Source organism: Phoca vitulina, unplaced genomic scaffold, assembly GCF_004348235.1.
Source record: "Phoca vitulina isolate PV1807 unplaced genomic scaffold, GSC_HSeal_1.0 scaffold71, whole genome shotgun sequence".
Classification (NCBI taxonomy): Eukaryota; Metazoa; Chordata; class Mammalia; order Carnivora; family Phocidae; genus Phoca; species Phoca vitulina.
Window position 1 is genome coordinate 1,704,872 of NW_022589774.1, and position 23,047 is coordinate 1,727,918.

Genomic DNA, 23,047 nt, shown 5'->3' on the forward strand with positions numbered 1-23,047 from the left:
CCCCGAGACTTCATCTTCCCCCTCTGAGATGGGAGGGAAAGAGGGCTGGCCCTCCCCGGCCCACACAGTCGTAAGGACAATGTAGGGAGCAGAAAAGGGCTGCGCCCTTCACAGGAGAGGCGCTATCGAGATGTCCAAGGCCTCGTTGCTGCCCCCAAGAAACAGAACTGGCCTTTCTCAGGGCTTGGCCCAGCCTGCAGGCCAAAAGGTGAGTGGGGCCAAGTGGCTGAGGGCCTAGAAGCGGGGTCTCTGTGCCACTGGCATGGTCTCCAGTACCACCCGGGCCTCCCTGAGGGTGAGGCTGTGGTGACCACAGCTCTGAGCTAAGCAGGTAGCTGGGACAGGCTATGATGGGGAGAAAGGCGAGCCTGCAGCATTTAAAAAGTGAGCGAGGGGGCGCCTGGGTGGCTCAGTCGGTTAAGCAACTGCCTTCGGCTCAGGTCATGATCCTGGAGTCCCTGGATCGAGTCCCGCATCGGGTTCCCTGCTCGGCAGGGAGTCTGCTTCTCCCTCTGACCCTCCCCGCTCTCTCTCATTCTCTCTCTCTCAAATAAATAAATCTTAAAAAAAAAAAGAAAAAGTGAGTGAGGATTTCATCTGAACTGGAAGCATCTCAAAATGGCTCCCATTATGGCTCAGGGCTGTGCAGGATTACAGCCGCAGGGCCCAGATTCCGGAGGCTGACGCTGGATACTTGAAGCGTCCCTCCAGGAGGCAGGCCGGCAGGCCTAGCCTGCAGAGGCATGCCCCACCCCTGCTCATGCAGTGCCCAGCTCTGCCTTGGTTTGGATGCGTGTCTGCTCCAAAGACAGCCACAAGGTCCTCTGGCTAGGGTGGAAAAGGGGGGGGGGGTGGCAAGGCAGGAGCAGAGAGGGAGCTGGGGCCCCTCCTGGTATCTTTACAGTCCACATCCTAATACCTAGAAATCATGCCTTCCAATCCTCTCCCAGAAGAGTCAGGGGCCCCAGGAAGAGACAGGTGGCCTGAGGTTGCACAGCTAATCATGGCCCAAGAGGGAGACCCACTTTTTGGCGTCCATCCGGTGCTCCCTCTGCCCTCCTGCCCCCAGGCTGGAATCCCCCACAGCCAGGCATCGGAGTGGCCCTTGGCAGAGCTCTAGCTGGGCCAGCCCACACTTTCCACTTCTCTTTGTGCTCAGCCCGGATCTGAAGCTGCTTTCTTCTAAGTCACTGAGACACTTCTCCGATGTGAAAAAGCAACCCAAACAATGGCAGACATTTGACCTAGCCTTTGCAGGTGACCTCCCTGAAGGAGGAATGAATCAGCCCTGCAGCCAGGCCCCAGACACCCAGAGACACAGACAGCCCTGCTCCCGCGCCTGGCCCCCACCGGGCAGGGGAAGGCAGGTAACGTACCTTGCTCTGTACTGCGTTCTTCTCTCTCTAGATGGCCTCTAACAGCACCCCTTGAATGTGGGGTCTCCTCTCCTGGCTCCCAGTTTTTAAAGAAGGGCCTTACCTCTGGAGACTCCCCGGCTGGGCGTCGCCCACTGCAGGGCGGTTCTCAGGAATCCGGCAGCTGGCACGCCCATCTGCCGTCACTGCACCCCCACCCCCACCCCCCAGGACAGGACTGGGCAGGTGGGTCGGTCTCAGAGGCCTCACAGAAAGCTCATCAGTCCCCGGCTGCCTGTGGGTGCCTGTGGGGGCGGGCAGGGGCGGGATGGTGGTGAAGGGAGCCACTGCAAACAGAAAGCCCCAGGCAACTGTCGGTGACTCCCAGGAGGCAGAGAAGGGCACTCACATTTGTGATAGGCACTGCATTTGGCACTTCCCCAAGGCCCACAAGAGTCAGCTTCGTCTTGTGTCCTGGGCGGCCCTGGACAGAAGACCAAGCAGAGAACACAAAGATCAGGGCTCGTGTGTAGGCTGTTATTGCCCAGACCTGTCACTGGGCTACAAGGTGAATAGACCCAAACATCCAGGACCCTGGAAACCACCAGACCCCTCCCAAGGGAAAACTAAAAAAGTGGAAAATCCCTGCTTGGGGGGGAATTTGCAGGAGCTTTAGGTTCATCAGGAAGGGGGTCAAAGCCCAACTCACCCAAGGAAAGCTTCAGAGGAATAAACAGGAATAACCTCTAAATGCCTCCCCTCCGGATCCCTCTGCAGGTTGGCAGGGAGCCCTAGGACAGGTAACTACCTGTGAGTCATGCCCCCAGCTTCCTAAGGGCTGGTCTCCCAGCCCCTCCCTCCCCGGGCAAGAATGCCAGCCCGGCGGGCCAGAAAACAGACCTGACCTGACGCATAACTAGACCAACTTCCTCGGCCCGTCCCCCCCCCCCCCCCCCCCCCCAGGCCTCAGGACCCAGCTTCCTGTGTGGGACTCTTGGTGCCCTCCTGCCTGAGGGCCACTGGACATGGCAGTAACCAGGCCTAGACCGAGAGGCTGGTCTCAGAGGACGCTCGGCCCCCAGCTTAGGGTCAGGGGGCTTTGAGAGAGAGGTGGAAGGTCAGCCAGTCCGTATGTCGGCCCTGCAGTTGCAGGAGAGCCTGCGTGGCATTGTTTTGGAACACAGCGCCTTGAAGTTTCTATTTAAAGGCGACTCTTAACTACCCAGTCCAGGCTGTCAGTGGCCCCCAAGCCGAAGGTTCTCTACAGTTTGAGGGTTAAGTCCAAGAAACTGGTTTGAGAAACCTTAAGGGGAAAATGTAGGATTTTGTGGATTAAACTGGGCATTTCTAACCCTTCGGTTCTAATTCAGTCCAATAAGTTGAGATGGGCAGGGGAAGTACTGTAATTAGCAAACGGGCATTAAGTTGTTTACACACATAACAGATACTCCACTAAATGTTAGTGTCTAGACCCCTGTAAGAATTCCAGTGAAATCTGGCTGAAGTCAGCCAGCCCGAGTCAGTACGAGCAGCTTCCCTTCATGGGCCAGCCACTGCAACAAGACCCCAGAGAGACCCCTATCACGTCCTCCAGAGAAAGATCACTGCTGCCACCCCCTACTCCCATCCCGGGGTTTTGAGCCCACCTGCCTGGTCTGTTTCTCTCCACTTCTCCAGCTCCCTGAACTCAAGGCTTCCAGGAAGTGTTCACCCTCCTGGAACTAACCCCTCCTCGGCCCACCACCAGGAAAGAGGATGTGACAAAGAACTCATTAATAGTTAACCAGCAGGAGCCGGTGTGACAATCCCAGATCCTCAGACCAGGCGGGGCGGGCATGTGGTGGGCTGCACACTGAGTCGCTGGAGCCCTTCAAATCCCCCTCCTTCTCCTCTCTTAGGAGGCCAGGAGCCCAGGTAAATAAGCCTTCAGTGTCTCAGACTTCACAGGCTGGGGCAGGTCCCAGCAGGGGTTTGGCTTCACAGAGGAAAGTGGCAATTGCTCTGTTTGGGCCCCCCACACTCTCTGGGCCCAGTCCAGGCCATCCTTTCTGCAGACCCCAAGGGGAGCCCAGTCAGCCTCCCTCCTCAGGGACACTGAGCACTCCCCAGAGGGGGAGGTCAATCTAGACATTCCCCACCCCCCTCCGCCACCGGGGGATGGCAGGGCCCCAGGCACTGGCTTTGAACTTCAGAACCTAATTTGTTCAGAGATAAGGAGCCTAAAACAGAGCCACAGGCTGGGTTAGGACCTGGCCAGGGCTAAAGGGCAGGTGGGGGCGTCACTACGGTGCCCCAGGCTCCCTCGGCGTACTCTCCTCTCGTGCCCTGCTTCCCATCATCCCATTCTGGAGCCCGCAGCCTCAGCACCACCACCACCACCACCCAGACCTGGCTCATCAGAACACGCGCTCAGGGAAGCGGCTAGTCAGGTTTTCCCTGACTGTGGTTTCTCTTGCACCCACCTCGTGCTACGATGTTATTTCCCCTTCCAAAGGCAGCTTCCACCATCTTGGCCTGAGCCTCTCTTCCCCGGACTTCTGCAATAGCCTCCAACTGGTCTGCATTAGACCCCACACAACAGGTCACGTCACTCCCCCGTTCAGAACCCTGCACCAGCTCCCCATTAGGGTCAGGGTCAAAGCCAAAGCCCTCAGAGAGAGTCTGTGAGGCCCTGCATGACCCAAACACCCCCATTACTTCTCTGTCTCAGCCCCTCGCTCCCTTCACCCCAGGTGCATCGCCTCCAAATCACCAGGCTGCTTCTGGCCCCAGGTGCTCTCTCAGCCTGGAACATGGTTCCCCTGGGCGTCTTCGAGGCTAACTGTCTTACCTCTTTCAAGTCTTTGTTCAAATGCTACTTTCTCAATGACTCTGCCCACCTTTTAAAATGACAACCAACTTGCCTGCCCCATCCCACTCCCAACTCCACCTACCCTACCTTATGGGTAGACTGGGTCTTTTTTGTTGTTGTTTGCAATACTTACCACCTTTAAACCAACTATATATCTATTTATCATGTTTATTTTCTGACTCGTCCCACCAGAATGTAATGCCCAAGAAGGCAGACATTTTTGTCCATTTTGCTCACTACTGTTGTCCCAGTGCTGAGAACACTGCCTGGCACAGAGTAGGTGCTCACTCTTCCTGTAATGATATCATATGGCTAGAGTTTCAGGAGTCCCCATGCACTGTGGGTGTACTTGCATTCTCAGAGGGGACAGTCTGGGAGTCCGGTCACCAGAACGGACAGCTGAGAGTGGAAATTCCTGCAGCAGTCAGCGGCAGAGAGAGGGGTCTTTTGGAGGCACCTACCCTCAGATTACAGCAATGTCACCATGCATGGCAGGCAGCATGCTGTGTGCTTCTCAGTCATTCCTGGCAATGTCTGACAGGGTGTGGGGGTGGCCTAAGAAGCTCCCGTCTCCATTATCCATCTGTCGGGGACATCAGCCAAGATCTGCTCAATGGGAGATCAAGGGATAAAGAACAAGGGAAGGAGGGAAGGAGAGAGGAACAGAGAGAAGAGTTTAAGAAGGATGAGAGAGCCAGGTCCAGCCTGCGCACGCTGAATCGCAGGTGTTAGAGGAAGGGGCACCAGGTGACTCAGGCCCAAGCACCACCTGCATACGGTGAGTCACGTCTGAGTCCTCGTCTGTGGGACAGGGTAGGCTCCAGGAACATCCCTGGGGATTCGCCACCTGACTCAAGCTGGCGTGGCCCTCCGTACCTGCACAACAGCTCAACAGCCCAGACACCGGGCCCTCTTCCATGCTCCTCTCCGAAAACCAGAGGGAAAAAGTGAGTCTGTTGTGTTACTGAGCACAGACGGGAACCCAGCCTCGGACAGAACAGGAGCCTGGCCTGCCTGTCCTGGGGTGACTCCATTCCGTGCCCTTCTCTCTCCCCCCCTGACCCGTTCTAAACCCTTTATATGTATTAACTCAATCAATACTCACTACATCTCTGGGGGTATAGACATTTAATTATTCTTACTTTGTAGCTGAAGAAAATGAGGCACATTTTTGGTAACTTGGATCCAGTTAGGGGTCATTTGAACCCAGACCAGTTTGCTCCAGCACTCATATTTTTAACCATCACTTAGTTTCTAACGTTGCCTCAAGTCCCTTTCCTTCCTTTCATTAATCTTTGACCAGAATCTACCAGACTCTGAACTTCATGTTCCCCAAACCTAATCAAGGCCCAATCCCTGTAAAGGCCTCTTTGGGCTCTTGTTCCAACTCTTGGAGGACTGATGTCAGCTGGGGACTCCTGGGGAGACAATGATGCTGTAGGAACACCCAGAACAGACACCATTATGTGCCTTCTTGTTTGTTTTTCCCAAATTGACAGCCTCTCTTGTGTGGGCAGAGATGGGGAAGGGGCTGGCCTCCAAATCCCCCACCTCAGAGGCTCAGGCACCTACCAGCAGGGCTTCCCCTACCACGCTGACAGGGAGCTGCTCTGACTGAGGACGTGAACACCTTATAAGGAATGGAAAGAGAAGGCAGCCGGACAAACATCACAGTGACCTAGCAAGATGAAACAAAGCATCTATGACAAGATGACACAACCTTCCGCCTCACCACAGGAAGGGGGAATCCCCTCCCGAGGTCAGGCTCCCGGGTCACCTCAGGAGCCTCAGCTCCTTCTGTTCTCCTTCCCACAGTACACCCCCAAATGCCCCACCCCCTCCCTCCTGAGGGGTGCCGCCCAGCGTAGCCTGCAGCTTGCTGGAGGAGAACACTGGCCCATGGTTGGCCCATTGTTGGCTGGCTTCCCAGAGAAGAGGGAAGAATATGCTGGCATTTCTAACTGCCCTCCCAGATTCCTGACCTTCCTCCAGCAGACAAGCCAGCTCATGATCATGCACCCTCCTCCACTCCCGACCACCTCTATCTCCGCCCTCGGGGAATTCGGTTCTCAAGACCTAAGTGCAACCTCTGAGACCTTTGGTCCCAGAGATGCCCTGTGAAACTGGGCCATGTGGCCATGGCCCAGCCTGAGAGGAGAGAGAAATATGCCTGAAGGTGGCACCATGCATCCACATGGCAGGCCAGAGGCATGGGGAAGACACGGAGGAATGGCTGCGAGGGACATGGGCATTTGCACCAGATTTGCTACCCGAGCTAGCAGAGGGCTGCCAAACAGGACCTTATAACTCTAAATATGATCCTTGAAAGGGCCAGTAGAACTACAAACTAAATACCTAAATGTTCAAATTGGCGTTTGTTGACGGAGTCTGGGGAAATGAGCACCTTGTGGTTTGAGGGGTAAGGGAGTATGGGTGTATCTGGCTTCATGTCTGGAATCAACCCCACCTCAAGGTTTTTAATCAGCACCTCTGTGCAGTGCTTGTGGCCACATAGGGTCCATGTATGGACTTGAACGCCTTGGAAATCCTAGACCTAGCTCCAGCTCTGCTACTCAATAAAAGTATAAACTAGGGCAAGCCCCTCGCTGGGTCGCATTTTCATCATTTATAAATAAAGGTGTTGGATTTTACTGGTTCTTAATCCAGGCTGCCTCTCAGAATTACTTGCAGAACTTACAAAATCGTATGACTTAAGCCAGGCCCCACTCAAAAATTTAACTGGCTTACAGAGCAGCTGGGACATTCAAGGTTTTTGAATCTCCTCTGAAGCCCCCTCCAGCTCCAGAATGTTCTGTTCTCTGAGATGGACAGCAATTAAAGCCTGGACCTCAGAGTGAGAGTGGTGAAGGTGAAGGTCTTGGTTCTATACCCACCAGCTGCGTGCCTTTGGACAACCAAAGCTACTTGCCTCCAATGGAGATATTAGCCATCCACCTCATGGATCCTTGTAAGGATTTAAAGGAAACAATGCAAACTTCTGGCCCAGCTAGGCGTGTCCTCCATAAGGGGTGTCTGTACCTACGTGTGTATCACATGCAGGTGTCAAGAACTATGATCAGCAGAACCTGCAGTTGTTCTTATCAAAACACAAATATCACTCCCATCCAGATATTTCATAGCTCACTTACCGCGCAGCAATCCATCCATGGAGGCTCCACGTCCCAACCCGAGAATGCTTTGTGCATTCCACTCTATTCCTTAGGGGCTGCAAACTCTTCAGGAGCCATGACCTGGACCAGAAGGGATGAGGGGACACTCTGGGGGCCAACAAAGCTAAGCTCCCAAGAGCAGGGCGATGCCCAGCACTCCCTGGACAGGGAAGGACAGAGGGTAGGGGGTTGGGGAGTGTTTACAAACAGAGGACAGAGGGCAGAGGAACGGGCATAAGCAAAACACACTTATTATTTTATGGCCATCAAGATTTAGTAAAACCAGAGTCCAGCACCTGATAAAGATAGGAGTCTAAGTGAATCTGGACGGAAGTCTTGTTCTTAACTTGCCCGGCAAGTCTGAGGGCTCTAGATAAAAGGCACCTACTTTTCCTGGGGACTTGCTTACACTGATCAATATCTGGTCCAGGGACGCCTGGGTGGCTCAGTTGGTTAAGCAACTGCCTTCGGCTCAGGTCATGATCCTGGAGTCCTGGGATCGAGTCCCGCATCGGGCTCCCTGATGAGCAGGGAGTCTGCTTCTCCCTCTGACCCTCCCCTCTCTCATGTGCGTGCTCTCTCTCACTCATTCTCTCTCTCTCAAATAAATAAAATCTTAAAAAAAAAAAAATATCTGGTCCATATCCTAGCAGACGAGGGTGATGAGTCTTTATCCAATATCATTCCTTCCCCTGAAAACATGAGTCAAAACTGACCTAAAATATTGGTAAGAGATTTAATACCAATAAAGAGGGACATGTTTATGGGATACTGTTAAGTGAGGGGGTGGGGGGAATTAGAAAATAAATGTACATAAAATCTACTTCACTGTAAAGAAAACTAATACTCAGAGAGAAGATAGGGAGAAAATATCCAACACACTAACATTTCCTGTCTCTTTCTATTCCTCTGCATGCCCTCGTCTTCCATAAGGAGCATATTTTACTAGAATAATCAGTAAACATAAACTTAAAAGTGCTGGGGTAAGGATGGTAATTTTTGTTCCTCTACAAGTTATTAATCCATCCTCTGTTTGCTCCCTCCTGTGCCCTGAACCCCTTCCACTATACCCACAGACCGCCCGGGAGTTCACTTAAAGTTGTCTAAATCATTGTTGATTTTGTAAGATAGTTTCCCCTTCTTTTTTTTTTTTAAAGATTTTATTTTATTTATTTGACAGAGAGAGAGAGACACAGTGAGAGAGGGAACACAAGCAGGGGGAATGGGAGAGGGAGAAGCAGGCTCCCCGTGGAGCAGGGAGCCCGATGTGGGGCTCGATTCCAAGACCCTGGGATCATGACCTGAGCCGAAGGCAGTCGCTTAACCAACTGAGCCACCCAGGCGCCCTGATAGTTCCCCTTCTTAAGAAATATTGCTTCGGGGCGCCTGGGTGGCTCAGTTGGTTAAGCGACTGCCTTCGGCTCAGGTCATGATCCCAGGGTCTTGGAATCGAGCCCCACATCGGGCTCCCTGCTCGGCAAGGGGCCTTCTTCTCCCTCTCCCTCTGCCCGTTCCACTGCTAGTGCTCTCCTGCTCTCTCGTTCTGTCAGATAAATAAATAAAATCTTCTAAAAAAGAAAGAAATACTGCTTCTTGGGGCTATTAGATTTCTTCTGTCAAGAAAGCCCTTAGCATAGTTCCTCAATAAATGTATGTACTAATAACTGTGTAAGGAAGGACAGACCAAAAGAGAGGGAGGGCAGAAAAAGTACTAAGTAACTATCAGTACCTTATGTTCCTGCTTGTAGGTCTTAGGGCAAATCAAAAGAAAGAGTCAGTTCTCATCTATCTATATTTTGAGGGGAAGGAGGAAGCGAGGATAACCAAAATTCCCACCCTCACCCAAATTTGCCTCTCGCATGCAGCTCCCCCAGAATAACACACCTAATTCTGAACTTCCCCTTTGCTCACTCAGAAATCTACATACCCAGCAGCTCCCAGTAGCCAAGTATAAATACACATTTGTGTTCCTAAGTATGATGTTGCATCTCTATCTGATGTGGGTGCGCTGTCCTCAACAATCCTTGTAGCTAGCACTACAAGATAAATTACAGGGATCCCAGTTCAATGTGAATCTCAGATAAACAAGGGATACCTTGTTAGTATAAGGAGACCCCAAAGATTGCATGACGCAACTTGTATACTAAAATGGGATCCACTGTTTATCTGAAATTCTAATTTTACTGGGCTTCTCATATTTTTATTTGCTAAATCTGACAACCTTACTTGTAGTAGGTTGTTCACCCATCCCCATGGATTCCAGGCTTTTCCTAACCTGCTCCCCTTCCTCTAGAAATTCCCCCACCTGTCAACAATTTTCCTAAAATATGATGCTTAGTATTGAACAGTGGGGGGACGCCTGGGTGGCTCAGTCGTGACCTGCCTTCGGCTCAGGTCATGATCCCAGGGTCCTGGGATGGAGTCCCGGGCTCCTTGCTCAGCAGGGAGCCTGCTTCTCCCTCTGCCTGCTCTGCCTGCCGCTCCCCCTGCTTGTGCTCTCTGACAAATAAATAAATAAAATCTTAAAAAAAAAAAAGTGAACAGAGGGGAGTCCTGGTGTCCAATGTCTGACATCATGGTGGCATGTTCTGGGCATGGGTCCCTTGATCAAAGACCACTCCAGGTGAAAGACCAAGAGCCAAACAACAGTACAGAGATAGGCCTACCTGCATCACCTGGGGACTCTGTGTATGCTTCCCTGGACATGAGAGGTTGTATTTATCCTTTTGGTTAAGTATTACTCCAGAAAGAAACACCTGTGCATATTCCTAAAAGAACAAAAGGGAACAAAATATTTTTCTGCTCTTGGTATGCATGAGGAACCATTCTAAACACCACATCTACAGCATCTAACAGCCCTATAAGATGGTCTTTGAAGGAGATATTATTTCCCTTTTTTATAGCCTCAGCATTATTAGGATGCTTGACAAGCTTATAAGGTGTTAGGGACTGAATATATCCCCCCCAGATTCATATGTTGAAACCCTAACCCCAATGTGATGGTATTGGGGGATACCGATGTTTCTTAAGAAGCAATATTTCTTAAGAAGGGGAAGGTAATTAGGTTTAGATGAGGTCATGCGGGTGAAATCCTCATAATGGGATTAGTGCCCTTAAAAGAAGAGGAAGAGGGGCGCCTGGGTGGCTCAGTCGTTAAGCGTCTGCCTTCGGCTCAGGTCATGATCCCAGGGTCCTGGGATCGAGCCCCGCATCGGGCTCCCTGCTCTGCGGGGAGCCTGCTTCTCCCTCTGCCACTCCCTGTGCTTGTGTTCCCTCTCTCGCTGTGTCTCTCTCTGTCAAATAAATAAAATCTTAAAAAAAAAAAAAAAAAAAAAGAAGAGGAAGACACCAGGGCTCTGCCTTCAGAGAGAACAAGGAGCCACCTGTCTGAAGCCAGGAAGCCAGCTCTCACCAGCACATTGATCTTGGCCTTCTAGCCCCCTAGAACTATGAGAAATAAATGTCTGTTGCTTAAGCCACCCAATCCATGGTATTTTTTATTGGGGTAACCCAAGGGGAGGAAGACACAGAACTAGTGTTTTAGTCAGGTTATGCTGTGGTAATAAACCAACCACAAAATCTCAGCAGCTTTACACAACATTCATTTGTTGCTCACACAAAATAAGATGGGAGACAATGGTAAGGGGAGAAATCCTCTGTTGTACAGTCACTCAGTGACTTCTGCCATCTTGTAGCCACACCAAAGAAGGACACGTGGCCCTCATGGTCATGAAAGCAAGGATAGGGGAGCATGGAGAAGCTCTCTCATATTCCATGCTTCAGCTATAAAGTGACACAGTCATTCGACTTACAACCTATTGGCCAGAACTGTTCAGAGAGCACCTAAGTGATCTTCCTATGTGCCCAGAAGAGGAAAACGCAGTAGAACCTGGTGAACACATAGCACTGTCTACCACAATGAGTATATGGTAAAACCAGAATCCACCAGAAGATCTTTAAGCTTTCAAAAATCCATACTCTTTCCATTACAATATCTGGTCCTCCCAAGATTAAGGGAATCTGTTCTTCACAAAAAGGAAAAGTCACATGGGACATTTTGTAGACTAGGACACCTCAAGGAAACGGATAGAAAAAATGGCCTTGGTGAATATTTTAGATTTGCAAAACCTAAAGCATCACAAGCTTGCCCCCTTGGAAAATCTTAGAAACATAGAACATGAAATCTCTGCAAGTTGTACCTAGAGGATAAATATCTATGAGACAGGCATGTTGCTCCAGTTTCTAAGAGAAAACCACCGGGTGTGGGGGTGAATCTTCAAGAAGGTTCTGGTATGTTGTAGGGTGACCAACCATTGTAGTTTTCCAGGATTCTCCTTGTTTTAGCTCTAGAAGTTCCACGTCTCAGAACATCGTTTCATCCCAGACAAATGCTTGCTCAGCTGGTTGTACATCGATACTTTTTCTCCCAGACAAGGTCTGAATGTGTCACCTCAGGCGGCTCAGTAAACTGCATGATGTGCAGGATCTGAGAGAGTCAAGTTGGCTCTGAGTCCTAGAGAAACCTGAAGGGAAATAGCACATGAGAATAAGACTCTCCCACAGGAGAGAACTCAGGAAGCTCCTCTATGAATATTGGCCATCTTATCAAAGTAGTCCTCTTCAAGGACTTGGGGAAAGAAAATAGCATGCCAGTACAACTTTGGTTCTGGAGACTCTACTCCGGCTGCTGAAGCCTGAAGTACAAGAGGCTTTTCCCAGCCAGATCAAACCAAGGACCTATATTAAGCTTATAGATAACATTAACACCTCTATCTGTTTCAAGTCAAATACTATTAAAACAGGCTGTCCTCCATCTCGAATTTGTGCTCTTCTTAAGAGGTGTATACACATACACACAAATATACACACACAGATGCACATGCATGCCTTTGCACTTCTTCCAAGGTACATTTCATCCTGTTAGCATTGGCCTAGTGCTTCATTTGTTGAGTTGGATTTGGTATGCACTTTGACCTGTACGCTTTCCATCATCTCCAGATTAAAATCCCAAGTCCACAGCCAGGCTAGGCTCTCAGGGTCCTGCTTAAAAAGCTGCACATTTGACCTTATCACACACAGCCCCCCTTCACACAGTGCTCTGATCCAGCCATTCCGTTCCCTTGACCACACTTAGGCTCAATTCATCCAGCTCTGTCCGTCTACACTGATGCCTCCACCTCTTGTGTACTTGGATAAATTCTAAATCCAAGACTCAGATCAGGTTCCTGGATCAGTGATGACTTCTCTGCTATTCTCTATAAATTCTTCCCAAATTCCAGCAGCAGACCTTATACAATTCAAGTACCAGTCAGTTCTGTTCTGTTTATAAATCCCTTCTATGTCAAATTTACATATTTATGGTTATTCAACTTTTAGTTATTTTCTGATTTGTCCCCAAACCCAGATTGTAAATTCCTGGAGAACAGGAACTACCCTTAGCCACTCTTTTTATCCCCTGATGAGTGTACAGCCCAGTGCCTGCACATAGTACGTGCTCAATAAACAAATACTGATTTAGCAGCGGTTTCCCGCCCCCAACGTCGTCGGGCTAGGCCGCGCCGGCCCGCTGCCCGCCGGCCCCGCCGCGCGCGCCCCGCCATTGGCTCCGGCCCGTCGGGCCCGGGCCGCGGGAGCCGCCGCAGGCGGGCGGGCCGGCGGCCCCCGAGGGCGCGGACGCGGCGCCGGGCGAGGCGGGGCTGAGCTTCACGACCACCGACCTGAGCCTGGTGGAGATGACGGAGGTGGAGTATACGCAGCTGCAGCACATCCTCTACTCGCGCATGGAGGCGGTGGCGGCGGCGGGCGGCTTCGCTGCGGCGGGGGGCGCGGCGCCCGTGTACCCGGTGCTGTGCCCGCCCGCGCTAGCCGACGGCGGCTTCGCGGGCGCAGCGCCCTGCCTGGGCCACGTCGACTTGCAGGAGCTGCGCATGATGCTGCTGAGCGAGGCGGGCGCCCCTGCCATCGCCCCCGCCGAGAAGACGCCGGGCGCCCACGGCCCCTGTCCCCGCGCGCCGCGGCCCAAGGCGCCCGACGGCGGCGGCAAGGAGAACGCGGAGGGCGCGCCCGAGGCGCGGGCCAAGTGGGCCGTGCGCGTCCGCCTGGAGGACCGCTTCAACAGCATCCCTGCCGAGCCGCCGCCCGCCCCGCGCGGCCCCGAGACCCCAGAGCCCGGCGTGGCGCTCAACAATCTGGTAACTCTTATCCGACATCCTTCCGAATTCATGAACGTCCCTCTACATCAGCAACAAAACAAACGCACGACATTGGTGAAAAATAAAACCGCAGCGGCCGCCACCGCTTTACAATTTACATGCCCTCTGTTCACGGCCGATGCTTGCTCTGCTGCGGGGGGTTCGAGCCTCTCACAGACGCAGGGTTCCGGTAACCCACGTTCTATACCCGAAGCTGCCAAGCATCAGGACACTGGATTGCCTAGAGCATTTTCTTTCTGTTACCAGCAGGAAATTGAATCCACTAAACAGACTTTGGGCAGTAGAAACAAAGCTTTGCCTGAGCAGGTTTGGATTAAAGTAGGAGAAGAAGCGCTATGTAAGCAAGCCATAAATAAGAGGAATCGGAGTAGAATACGTCAGCTGGACACAAATGTAGAACGAAGAGCCCTTGGAGAGATTCAGAACGTGGGCGAAGGCTCGACGTCCACACAGGGCGCTTGGCCGCCCGAGGAGTCCTCGCAGGCAAACCTGGGGAGCAGACCCAGAGTGGGCCCCAGGGAGGAAGGTCGCAGCGTAGGGAGAGGCACAACCGCATGGAATGAGATAGAAGGTGCAGAATCCGCATTTGCTGTGATGAGTTGAATATTTTAGTCCCGTTCTGCAATGCGGAGACAGAGAAGGCGACCACCCTGCAGTGGACCACTGCGTTCCTGAAGTACATTCAGGAAAGACATGGAGATTCTCTTAAAAAGGAATTTGAGAGTGTGTTTTGCGGTAAAACTGGCAGAAGGCTCAAGTTGACCAGACCGGACTCCTTGGTGGCGCGTCCCGCGCAGGAGAGCCTACAGAGCAGACCAGCCATGGATGTCAAGTGACCAGAAGGGACCGCTAGTTCCCGGCAGTGGTGGCTGCTGCCCGGGGGCCCCGAGCGTCTGTGCAGCCCCAGAGCCCCGGCGGTCTGGCTCTGGGGGACGTGAGTCCAGTTGAGGGGCCTCTGTGGGGACGTTATAGCACGTTTTGTAAAGATGTTTGTCTAGAACAAAATACTTAGCCATTCGTGTCCTCTTAGACCATTTGGGGATGAAGACATGTTGACAATTAGCGAGAAACTTTTCAATTATCTGCCTGATTCCATCATGTTTTCTTAACATGATAACTTCAAAAATTAACATCCTTCGTAATTTCCTTAGTCTCCCAAGGTACACCGCTTTTTACTTATTTTATTTACATTTTAAATATGCCCGCTTAGCAATTGGAACAAGTTAAATTGTTCTTAATTAGAAGTAGTTTGGAAATTTTACTCCTTTGTTTCTCCCTCCCCCTGTGCTGACTTCAGTCACATGGGACCGCATTGTGAAGTGCGGTCCGTGTCCAACCCTCTTGCTGGACATTTTCCAGAGACTCCCTTTGAAGCCACTTTTATCCATAAATGAGATATTGTCACAGTGGATTCCTTCAATGCCCTCATTTTCATATTGAGAGTCATTACTTTCTGTGTAATAAACTGTGGTGTTTGGAACTGAAAAAAAAAATATTGATTTATTAGTATGGATCCATGGGGCAAGGGAAAACCTAACAAAAAGTGTTGAAAAATATGATGCCATGAATATTACTGCATAACTCTCTGTCAAGACAACATACAGAGAAAATCATCCAGAAAAATCAATATTTTTTCTCCTAAGAACTGGAACCTGGGAAAATTCATGACGAAAATTCAATCCACTGATCAACAGGCTCCCATGGTTAGGCTTCCTATTCCATCCACGATGGCTGGTCCTTGGGGACAGAAAGGCCAGAAATCAAAATGGCAGTATTTTTGGTTTGGGGAACTGAAATACTTCTGTGGTCAGGCCATGGACCTAGGCACTCAAAGCATACAAGACCCAGCTTTTAGAAACTGTAGAGGTGATAGAAGGGATCGAGTGGGGCCAGGGGAGAGGAGGCCACAAATGGAGAGGGTCTTAGGACACAAGAGCTCCTCAACATGTCTAAGGGTTCTTTGTCACTCTCAGAGAATCAGGGAACACGTGCAGCCAAAGGTCTGTCAGTCCCCACCTGTCCTTGTGCTGCCTAAGATAATGTGTCCCAATGGTTATTTTAGGCCCATCCCAACCCTGGGCCAATGAGCATCAACCCTAAGACATTAAGAAACCCCTTCCCACAACTCAACGGGGGCTCAGAATACTTGTTTCTCTAAGTCCACTGACTAGGTATCAACAGTGTCCTGTTATGCCTCCACCCACCCTGGGGGCCTGAGCTTGGATCTGAATCCTCCCAACAAACCAGTCCGTAGAGAACACCCCTCCACCCCCAGCTTTTACCTGGTCCTCATTCTCAGAGCCTGGGCTTTTCTTCCAGTCCTCCTCATCACATGTCAGCAGACCCTTCTGACTTTTGACCCAGAAACACAAAAATATCCAGAACCATTCATCTGCAAAACCAACATTTACTGAGCACCCATCCAGCCAGGCACCCAGTGACCAGGAGTAAACAAGTCAGACAGAATCACTGTCCGGAGGGAGACTACAGTCTCATGGGACAGACACTGAACACAGAATTACCAAATAATTTATTAATTATGTAACCAGAGTGACCTCAAATCACCTGAGGTCTACTATCCAAATAACCATAATCACCCTTTTGTCTACTATCCAAATAACCATAATGCTGACAACTCTAGGGAGATGCTAGCAGGTAATACAAATTCATTCTAGTTGCTGTTTGTCTTCAAACACTCTTAGCTCTCTTTTAAGCATCTCTACAGCCTGTTTTGACCCCAAACATGAACACATAGTCCTCCCTCCATTCCCCAAAGAACAAAACACATAGCTGTTGAGTTTAAGAAATTTTACTGAAAATTTGGAGGTGACACAGAGAAATTACACCCTAAAAATAAATACTAGCTGACATCCATCAACATTATGGCATGCATCTGATGCTCTAAGCCTTGACCAGGTTGCTGGAACCAAGGACCTCCCTTCATGAACTCACTTCTCCCTTCCCACCCCGTGAAGACGGTCTTTTACACGGTAGCAACCCAAGGTGGCCTATCTGCCTTGGGATTCATCTACTCACTACTATTTGCCATACATCAGTGTGCATTCATTCATTCTGGAAATATTTATTTGAACACTTATTTTGTACCAGGCATTGTGCTAGATGAGGACACAAAAGATAGCAGCAAGCAAAAAAGACAAGACCCTACCTTCATGGAGGACACATACAATGAACAAGTAAACCAAAAATCTAAAAATTACAAATTTCAACACTTTTTATGAAATGTTTGTAATGGGATGATATAATAGATGGGGATCTCAGGATGTTAGGAGTGCCACTTTAGAAAAGATGGATAAAGGGCACCTGGGTGGTTCAGTCGGTTTAGTGGCTGCCTTCAGCTCAGGTCATAATCCCAGGGTCCTGGGATCCAGCCCTATATCAGACTCCCTGCTCAGCAGGGAGCCTGCTTCTCCCTCTCCCTCTGCCACTCCCCCTGCTTGTGCTCTCTCTCTCTCTCTATCAAATAAATTTTATTTGAAAATTGAAAAAAGGATGGATAAGAGAAGTCTCCCCAAGGAGGTGACCTTGGGATGAGATTTGGGGCTGGACTTCCTAAGGCAGGCTAAACATGTATTTAAGGTGCCAGCAAAGTAGAGGTACCAAAATTTTTTGGGGGAAAACTTTTATATATAATATTTTTTAAGATATAGAAGTAAACACCTTAGGCAAAATTAGAAGGCTGTACATTCTCCCTATATATATTTTAAGATTTAATATTGTTATTTTGATTTATATGGGCAGGGTGGAAAACTCAAATCTTTTCAGGGCTTAGGACCTCTGAAGTCTTACTCCAGGGGCGCCTGGATGGCTCAGTCATTAAGCATCTGCCTTCCGTTCAGGTCATGATCCCGGGGTCCTGGGAACGAGCCCCACATCGGGCTCCCTGCTCAATGGGAAGCCTGCTTCTCCCTCTCCCACTCCCCCTGCTTGTGTTCCTTCTCTCACTTTGTCTCTCTCTATCAAATAAATAAATAAAATCTTTAAAGAAATAAATAAAATAAAAAAATAAATAAAGCCTTACTCCAGCCCCAGGAGATCTTAGAAATCACCGCCAGGAATTTAGAATTGATCCATCTTAGGGAACTCCCCGGCAATGATGGCTTTTAAAAGCTCCCAGGATGATTCATTCTAAAGTGGAGCCAGGACTGAGAACCATTGACCTAGGGAAATAATATAGCTGAAGAAGAGGAATCATGGTAAGACCCTAGAATACCCCCAACATTAAGAACAGTAATTCACTACCTTGGCTGCACAATAGAATCACCTTTAGAGCTTTAAACATTAGTGATCTTTGGGTTCTACTTGGAGAGATTTCTGATTTAATTGATCTAGCCTAGTGTTCAGAAACTTTAAAAGCTCCCCAGTGATTCGAATGTGTGTTCAAGGTTGAGAATCCCTGACTGATAGAAAAGAAAGATGTAACGAAGGAAATCTGGGAAGAAGAAACTAAGGTGGTACAATGAAGAACAGGAGGGTACAGTGTTTTCCTGTTCTTCGACAGGAGAGTGCAGTGTCCCTGAAGCAAAGAGAAAAGGTGTTTCTAGAAGGAAGAAAGAGTTATTATCTGTTGAATGATAAAATCCAGTTCATTCAATAAACATCCCATTAGCTTTTGTTTGGGGTGGTGGTAATGGAAACCAGATGGACGTGGGCAAAAGAGTGAATGGTTGATGAAGAAATGGACACAGTGATTATAGAAAACTGTTAATGAACAGTTTTAGTTATGAAGAGGAACAAAGAATTCAGGCAGCATCTATAGCCAGAATTGAGAACCACTTCCCAGATGTTTCCCACAGTTCCATGGATTGAGACCCAGTGCTCTCTTATAAAACTTTCTACAACAATGGAAATGTTCTGTGCCTGAACTGTCCAAAATGGTAGTCAGTAACTACTTGTGGCTGTTGAGTGCTTGAAATGTGGTTCAAGTGACTGATGAACTGAATGTTTAATTCTATTAAATCAGCTGTCCATATAATATAACCTAATCATGGGAGTGACTATCCCATCATATTCACAAACCCTGGGGGCTTTATAGGGCTTGTACGTCAGAGGCCATCTTAAAATTCTGCCCACTACATTAGAAATGAGTTCTTTATTCCAAGAGGGCTCCTGGCCTAGATTCTGGATGTGAAGGAAGAGAATCGGATTTTGTGATTAATACTCTTAGAACCGAACTCTCTGCAAGCTGATTTAGGAAATAAGACCTATTGCTCTGCTTCACCACCAGCCTTATGCAAGCATCAGTATTTCCTCGGTCCCCATATTTCCATCCTTTCTCTCTCCTCTCTATTCCCTCATGGGTTATCTCCCCCATTCCCAAGATCTCAGCCACCCCCAACTCACTGAAATCTCTCAAATCTGCAACTGGCAACCCAATCTCTCTCCAGAGCTCCAGATTCCTGATTCATATACAACTGCTTAATGACCACCTTTGCCTGCATGTCTCATAAACAGCCCAAACTCAATATATCCAAAATGGAACTCATTCTCTTCCTCCCCAAATGTGTTCCTTCTTCTTTCTCCAAACCTGGGAGTCCTCTCTGACTCCTTTTCTCTTCTATTGCACTAAGCCTTCCAGTTTTACCTACAATGCATCACTCAAATCTGTCTCCCTCTCTCCCCATTACTTCTGTCTTAGCCCGGTCCCTCACCCCCTTAATTGCTCTGACAACATCCTACTTATTGCCTCTAGTCTTGCTCCACTCACGCATTCTTCACTATGCCAATAGTGATCTACTTAAAACACCAACCTTATTGAACTGTTCTGTTGCCTGAGATTCATCAATTTTTGCCACTGCCTAGAGGATAACCAATTCAATATAAGGCAAATTGATAGCTATGATTAAATAAGTCAATAGATGATGCATTGTGCTAGCTCTGAGAACACTGAACAAGACAGAGATAGTCTCCGCCCTCACAGAGCTTACAGTCTGGCAACGCAGACACACAAGAGTCATGAAAGGGAAAGTAAAATGGCTGTGGGACCGTGCAGCACCTAAGCACCAAGGAAGGCCTCCCTGAGGCAGCGAGAGGGTACTGACACTTGAAGGATGAGTATGAGTTCATAAGATCAAGGGAAATGATGAAAGTGTTCCAGGTGGAGAGGACAACACAAGGAAGGATCTGAAGTTGTGAAAGAACCGAACAGTGTGGCTGGCACCTAGAGAACAAGGGTTGAGGGACATACAATGAAACTGGAAAAACAGACAAGGACAAGATCATGGGGGAACTTATACACCATGCTAAGAATCCAGGCCACGATCCAAAGGGCAACATGGGGATCCATTGAAGGGTTTTAAAGAGAAGAGTGACATGATAAGGTTTGCTTTTTTTCTTTTTCTTTTTTTTTTTCTTAAGTTTACATTGGATAGGATTGGATTAATTGGATTGGCTAGGTCAAAACCCAAGGCAGAGAGACCAGTTGTGAGACCATAGCAATAGTCCAGGTGAGATGATGAGGGCTTAGACTAGGAGGGTGGTAAGGGGGATAGAAAGCAAATAAAGTCAAGAGATATTTAAGAGACAGAATGACAAGTCTTGATGATTGTATATGAGAGGTGACAGAGAGAGAGGAGAAAAGGATGGCTCCCAGGCTTAGGACCTGGACTCCCAGATAGATGGTGAAGCCTAGATGAAGCAAGATGGTGGTGCAAATTTTAGGGGTGGAAATATTGACTTTGGCTTCAGATGCGGAAAGTTAGATAGCTGCAAGATATTCAAGTTAAGACATAGCCTGGGCAGGCAGATACAGAGGTCTAGGGCTCAGATGTGTACAGCATCTGCACAGAGGCATAACGGAAGCCTCGCAAGTAAATTAAATCACCTAAAGAGAGGATGTAAAGTTTAAAAAGAGGTTCCAGGACTGAGTCCTGAGAACTGCTGATATTCAGAGGTCGTATAAAAGGCAAAAGGGTGAGGAACCTGGGTGGCTCAGTTAAGTGCCCAACTCCTGATCTCAGCTCAGGTCTTGATCTCAGGGTCATGAGTTCAAGCCCTGCATTGGGCTCCATGCTGGGCATGGAGTCTCCTTAAAAAAAAATTTTTTTTTAAAAAGGCAGAAGTGAGGGGGAAAAAAAAAAAAAAAAAACTAAGGAGTGTCCAGAATAGAACAGGAGGAAAATTAGAATACAATGACATGGAAGCCAAGGACAATGTCTTTCTAGAACAGGGGAGTGGTCAATAGTTCTAGACATCATATATGTTGGCAATCATTTAGGTAATTGTTCATTATGGCTCCTGCCTACTACTTCCCCCTCATTTCCTGCCATTTCCTAAAACCCATCCTTTGTGCTCTGAGGCCAATCTTGCCTAACTTCTCTTGGAACATGCAACGTATTCTCATGCAACCCATCCTTTTTATATGCAGCCCTCTCTCACTCCAGGCCTCCCCTAACCCTGAACCCCCACTCCCTCCCAGAGTCACCAGGTAAACATCATCCATCCTTTAATACCCTCAGCTGCTCAGGCATCATCCACTCTTAGGCCTTCCTTGACCATCTCCTCCCCAAACTGAATCAGTCAATATATTTCTCATTCTAGGGTCACCTGGGTGGCTCAATCGTTGAGCGTCTGCCTTCAGCTCAGGTCATGATCCCAGGGTCCTGGGATTGAGCCCCGCATCGGGCTCCCCGCTCTGCGGGAGGCCTGCTTCTCCCTCTCCTGCTCCCCCTGCTGTGTTCCCTCTCTGGTTGTCTCTCTGTCAAATAAATAAAAATAAAATCTTTTAATAAATAAATAAATAAATAAATACCCTTAAAAAATCTATTTCTCATTCTATTCTATTTGTTTACCTGTGTATATTTCTATTATTGTGCTTATCCCAGTATATTGTAATAACTTATTTAATGTCTGAGTCCTCTACTTGACTATGAGCCTCATGAGGGTGAAAACAGTGCTGTATTCTGCTTTCCATAACAATACCTAACACAGTATCAGATACCCGGCCAGCTTCAATAAACATTTTTGGACCTTATCGCTGCCTATATGTCACCTAGGGGATGTGAATGACCTGGGCCGGGATAAAGGACCACAGGAATTACTGACCTGAGCAGGGGGCAAAGACAACAGAATAATGACTGAATCAATAACATGTAATGATTGCTTTTATTCGTGCCAGACTGCTAAGCCCTTGCCAGTGCTCCAGCTCATTCAGGCTTCACCACACCTCATTTATTAGGTGTGATCATCACCCTCACTTTACAGACGAGGAAACGAGACGGGAGAAGTTAAGTCACTTGTCCAAGGTCAGACGCTGGTAAGAGGAGCCAGGTCTTGAACGAACCCAAGTCTGTTTGACCCCAGAGCCCTATACTCTTAAGTCTAGCTGGCATTTGAGCTTGGGGAAAATTCCATGCTGATTCAAACTTACAGAGTAGATTAGTACAATTCAGAAGTGGCATGTGGGCAGTAGGGTGTTGCTGCTCCCAGCACATCCTGCATGGTCCAGCAGATAGTGGTTCTGCTTGGCCAGAAGTCATGAGCGAACTGTCTACGAGGGGTCTGTTCACCAGTGTGGATTTGTCAAGGCCCTGGGTCCCAGGAGCAGGCTGGAGGAGTGCCCTAGAGTAAGCCAATCACTGCAATGTCAGACACTAAGCTGGGAGTACAAGTGAAAGGTGAGGAAGCCAGAGTGGAAGGAACTAAGCCAAGCTGCCAGGTCTTAGGCAATCTTACCCCCAAGGCTCTGTGCCAAGGACAAGCCACTGTGCCTAAAATAACCTCCCAAGAGAGTCTGATCATTTTGCAATCTCTAATCTCAATACTGACTTTCAGGTCAATGTAACTAGTATTGATTAAGCCCCTATTATACGTTAGCACCATGAAAGGTACAAAGATCTGGTCTTCCACAGAGACCGGGCAAGCCCACAGGGAACAATGAGAGAGCTGTATGAAACAGTACACAACGCAGCGCCAACCGGTGCACGGTGAGCCACAAAGGCGGCTGAAATTCACAGAAAGGAGAGATCAGGGTGTGCTGCTGGCTTCTTGGAGCACATGAACTGAAGAAAGGAGACAGAGTAGAAAGAGAACAGCATTTCAGGTAGGAAGAAGATTACGAGCCAAGATGAGGCAGCCACAATGAGAATGGACTGTTTCTCGGGCCATGAGAAACCCATCTGTGGAGCAAAGGGTTCTTGTTGGAGAAGAATGGAATATAAATTTAGATGAGTAGGGAAGAGCAGAAGAGCAGATCATAGAAGTCTCAGATTCCAAGAACATCAATCAAATAAACCCAATATGCAGAATCCAGGAGTCCTTGTAGGCAATAAGAAATGATCCAGGGGTGCCTGGGTGGCTCAGTTGGTTAAGCGACTGCCTTTGGCTCAGGTCGAGTCCCACATCAGGCTCCCTGCTCAGCAGAGGGAGTCTGCTTCTCCCTCTGACCCTACCCCCTCTTGGGCTCTCTCTCTCACTCTTTCTTTCTCAAATAAATAAATAAAA

The 23,047-nt window shown here is 48.9% G+C and overlaps 2 protein-coding genes across 2 annotated transcripts in view; one reads left to right on the top strand and one right to left on the bottom strand.

Moving 5' to 3' along the window:
• The window catches only part of LAMB3 (laminin subunit beta 3), a 57,854-nt gene extending 45,011 nt beyond the window's left edge, over window positions 1-12,843 (bottom strand). Inside the window, exons 1-7 of the mRNA XM_032393078.1 lie at window positions 11,576-12,843; window positions 10,043-10,144; window positions 7,356-7,457; window positions 4,668-5,884; window positions 3,818-3,913; window positions 1,765-1,839; window positions 1,480-1,660 (exon numbers count right to left, since the gene is read on the bottom strand). The gene's annotated coding sequence lies outside the window, so the exon portion shown is untranslated. The remainder of the gene's footprint in view (window positions 1-1,479; window positions 1,661-1,764; window positions 1,840-3,817; window positions 3,914-4,667; window positions 5,885-7,355; window positions 7,458-10,042; window positions 10,145-11,575) is intronic.
• Window positions 131-16,908, top strand: LOC116624848 (transcription factor-like 5 protein). The gene is given in 3 exon segments (XM_032393079.1): window positions 131-208; window positions 12,929-14,075; window positions 14,078-16,908. Coding segments are annotated over 3 exon segments (1,572 nt in total). The 3' UTR covers window positions 14,425-16,908.
• The last annotated feature ends 6,139 nt before the right edge of the window (window positions 16,909-23,047 follow it).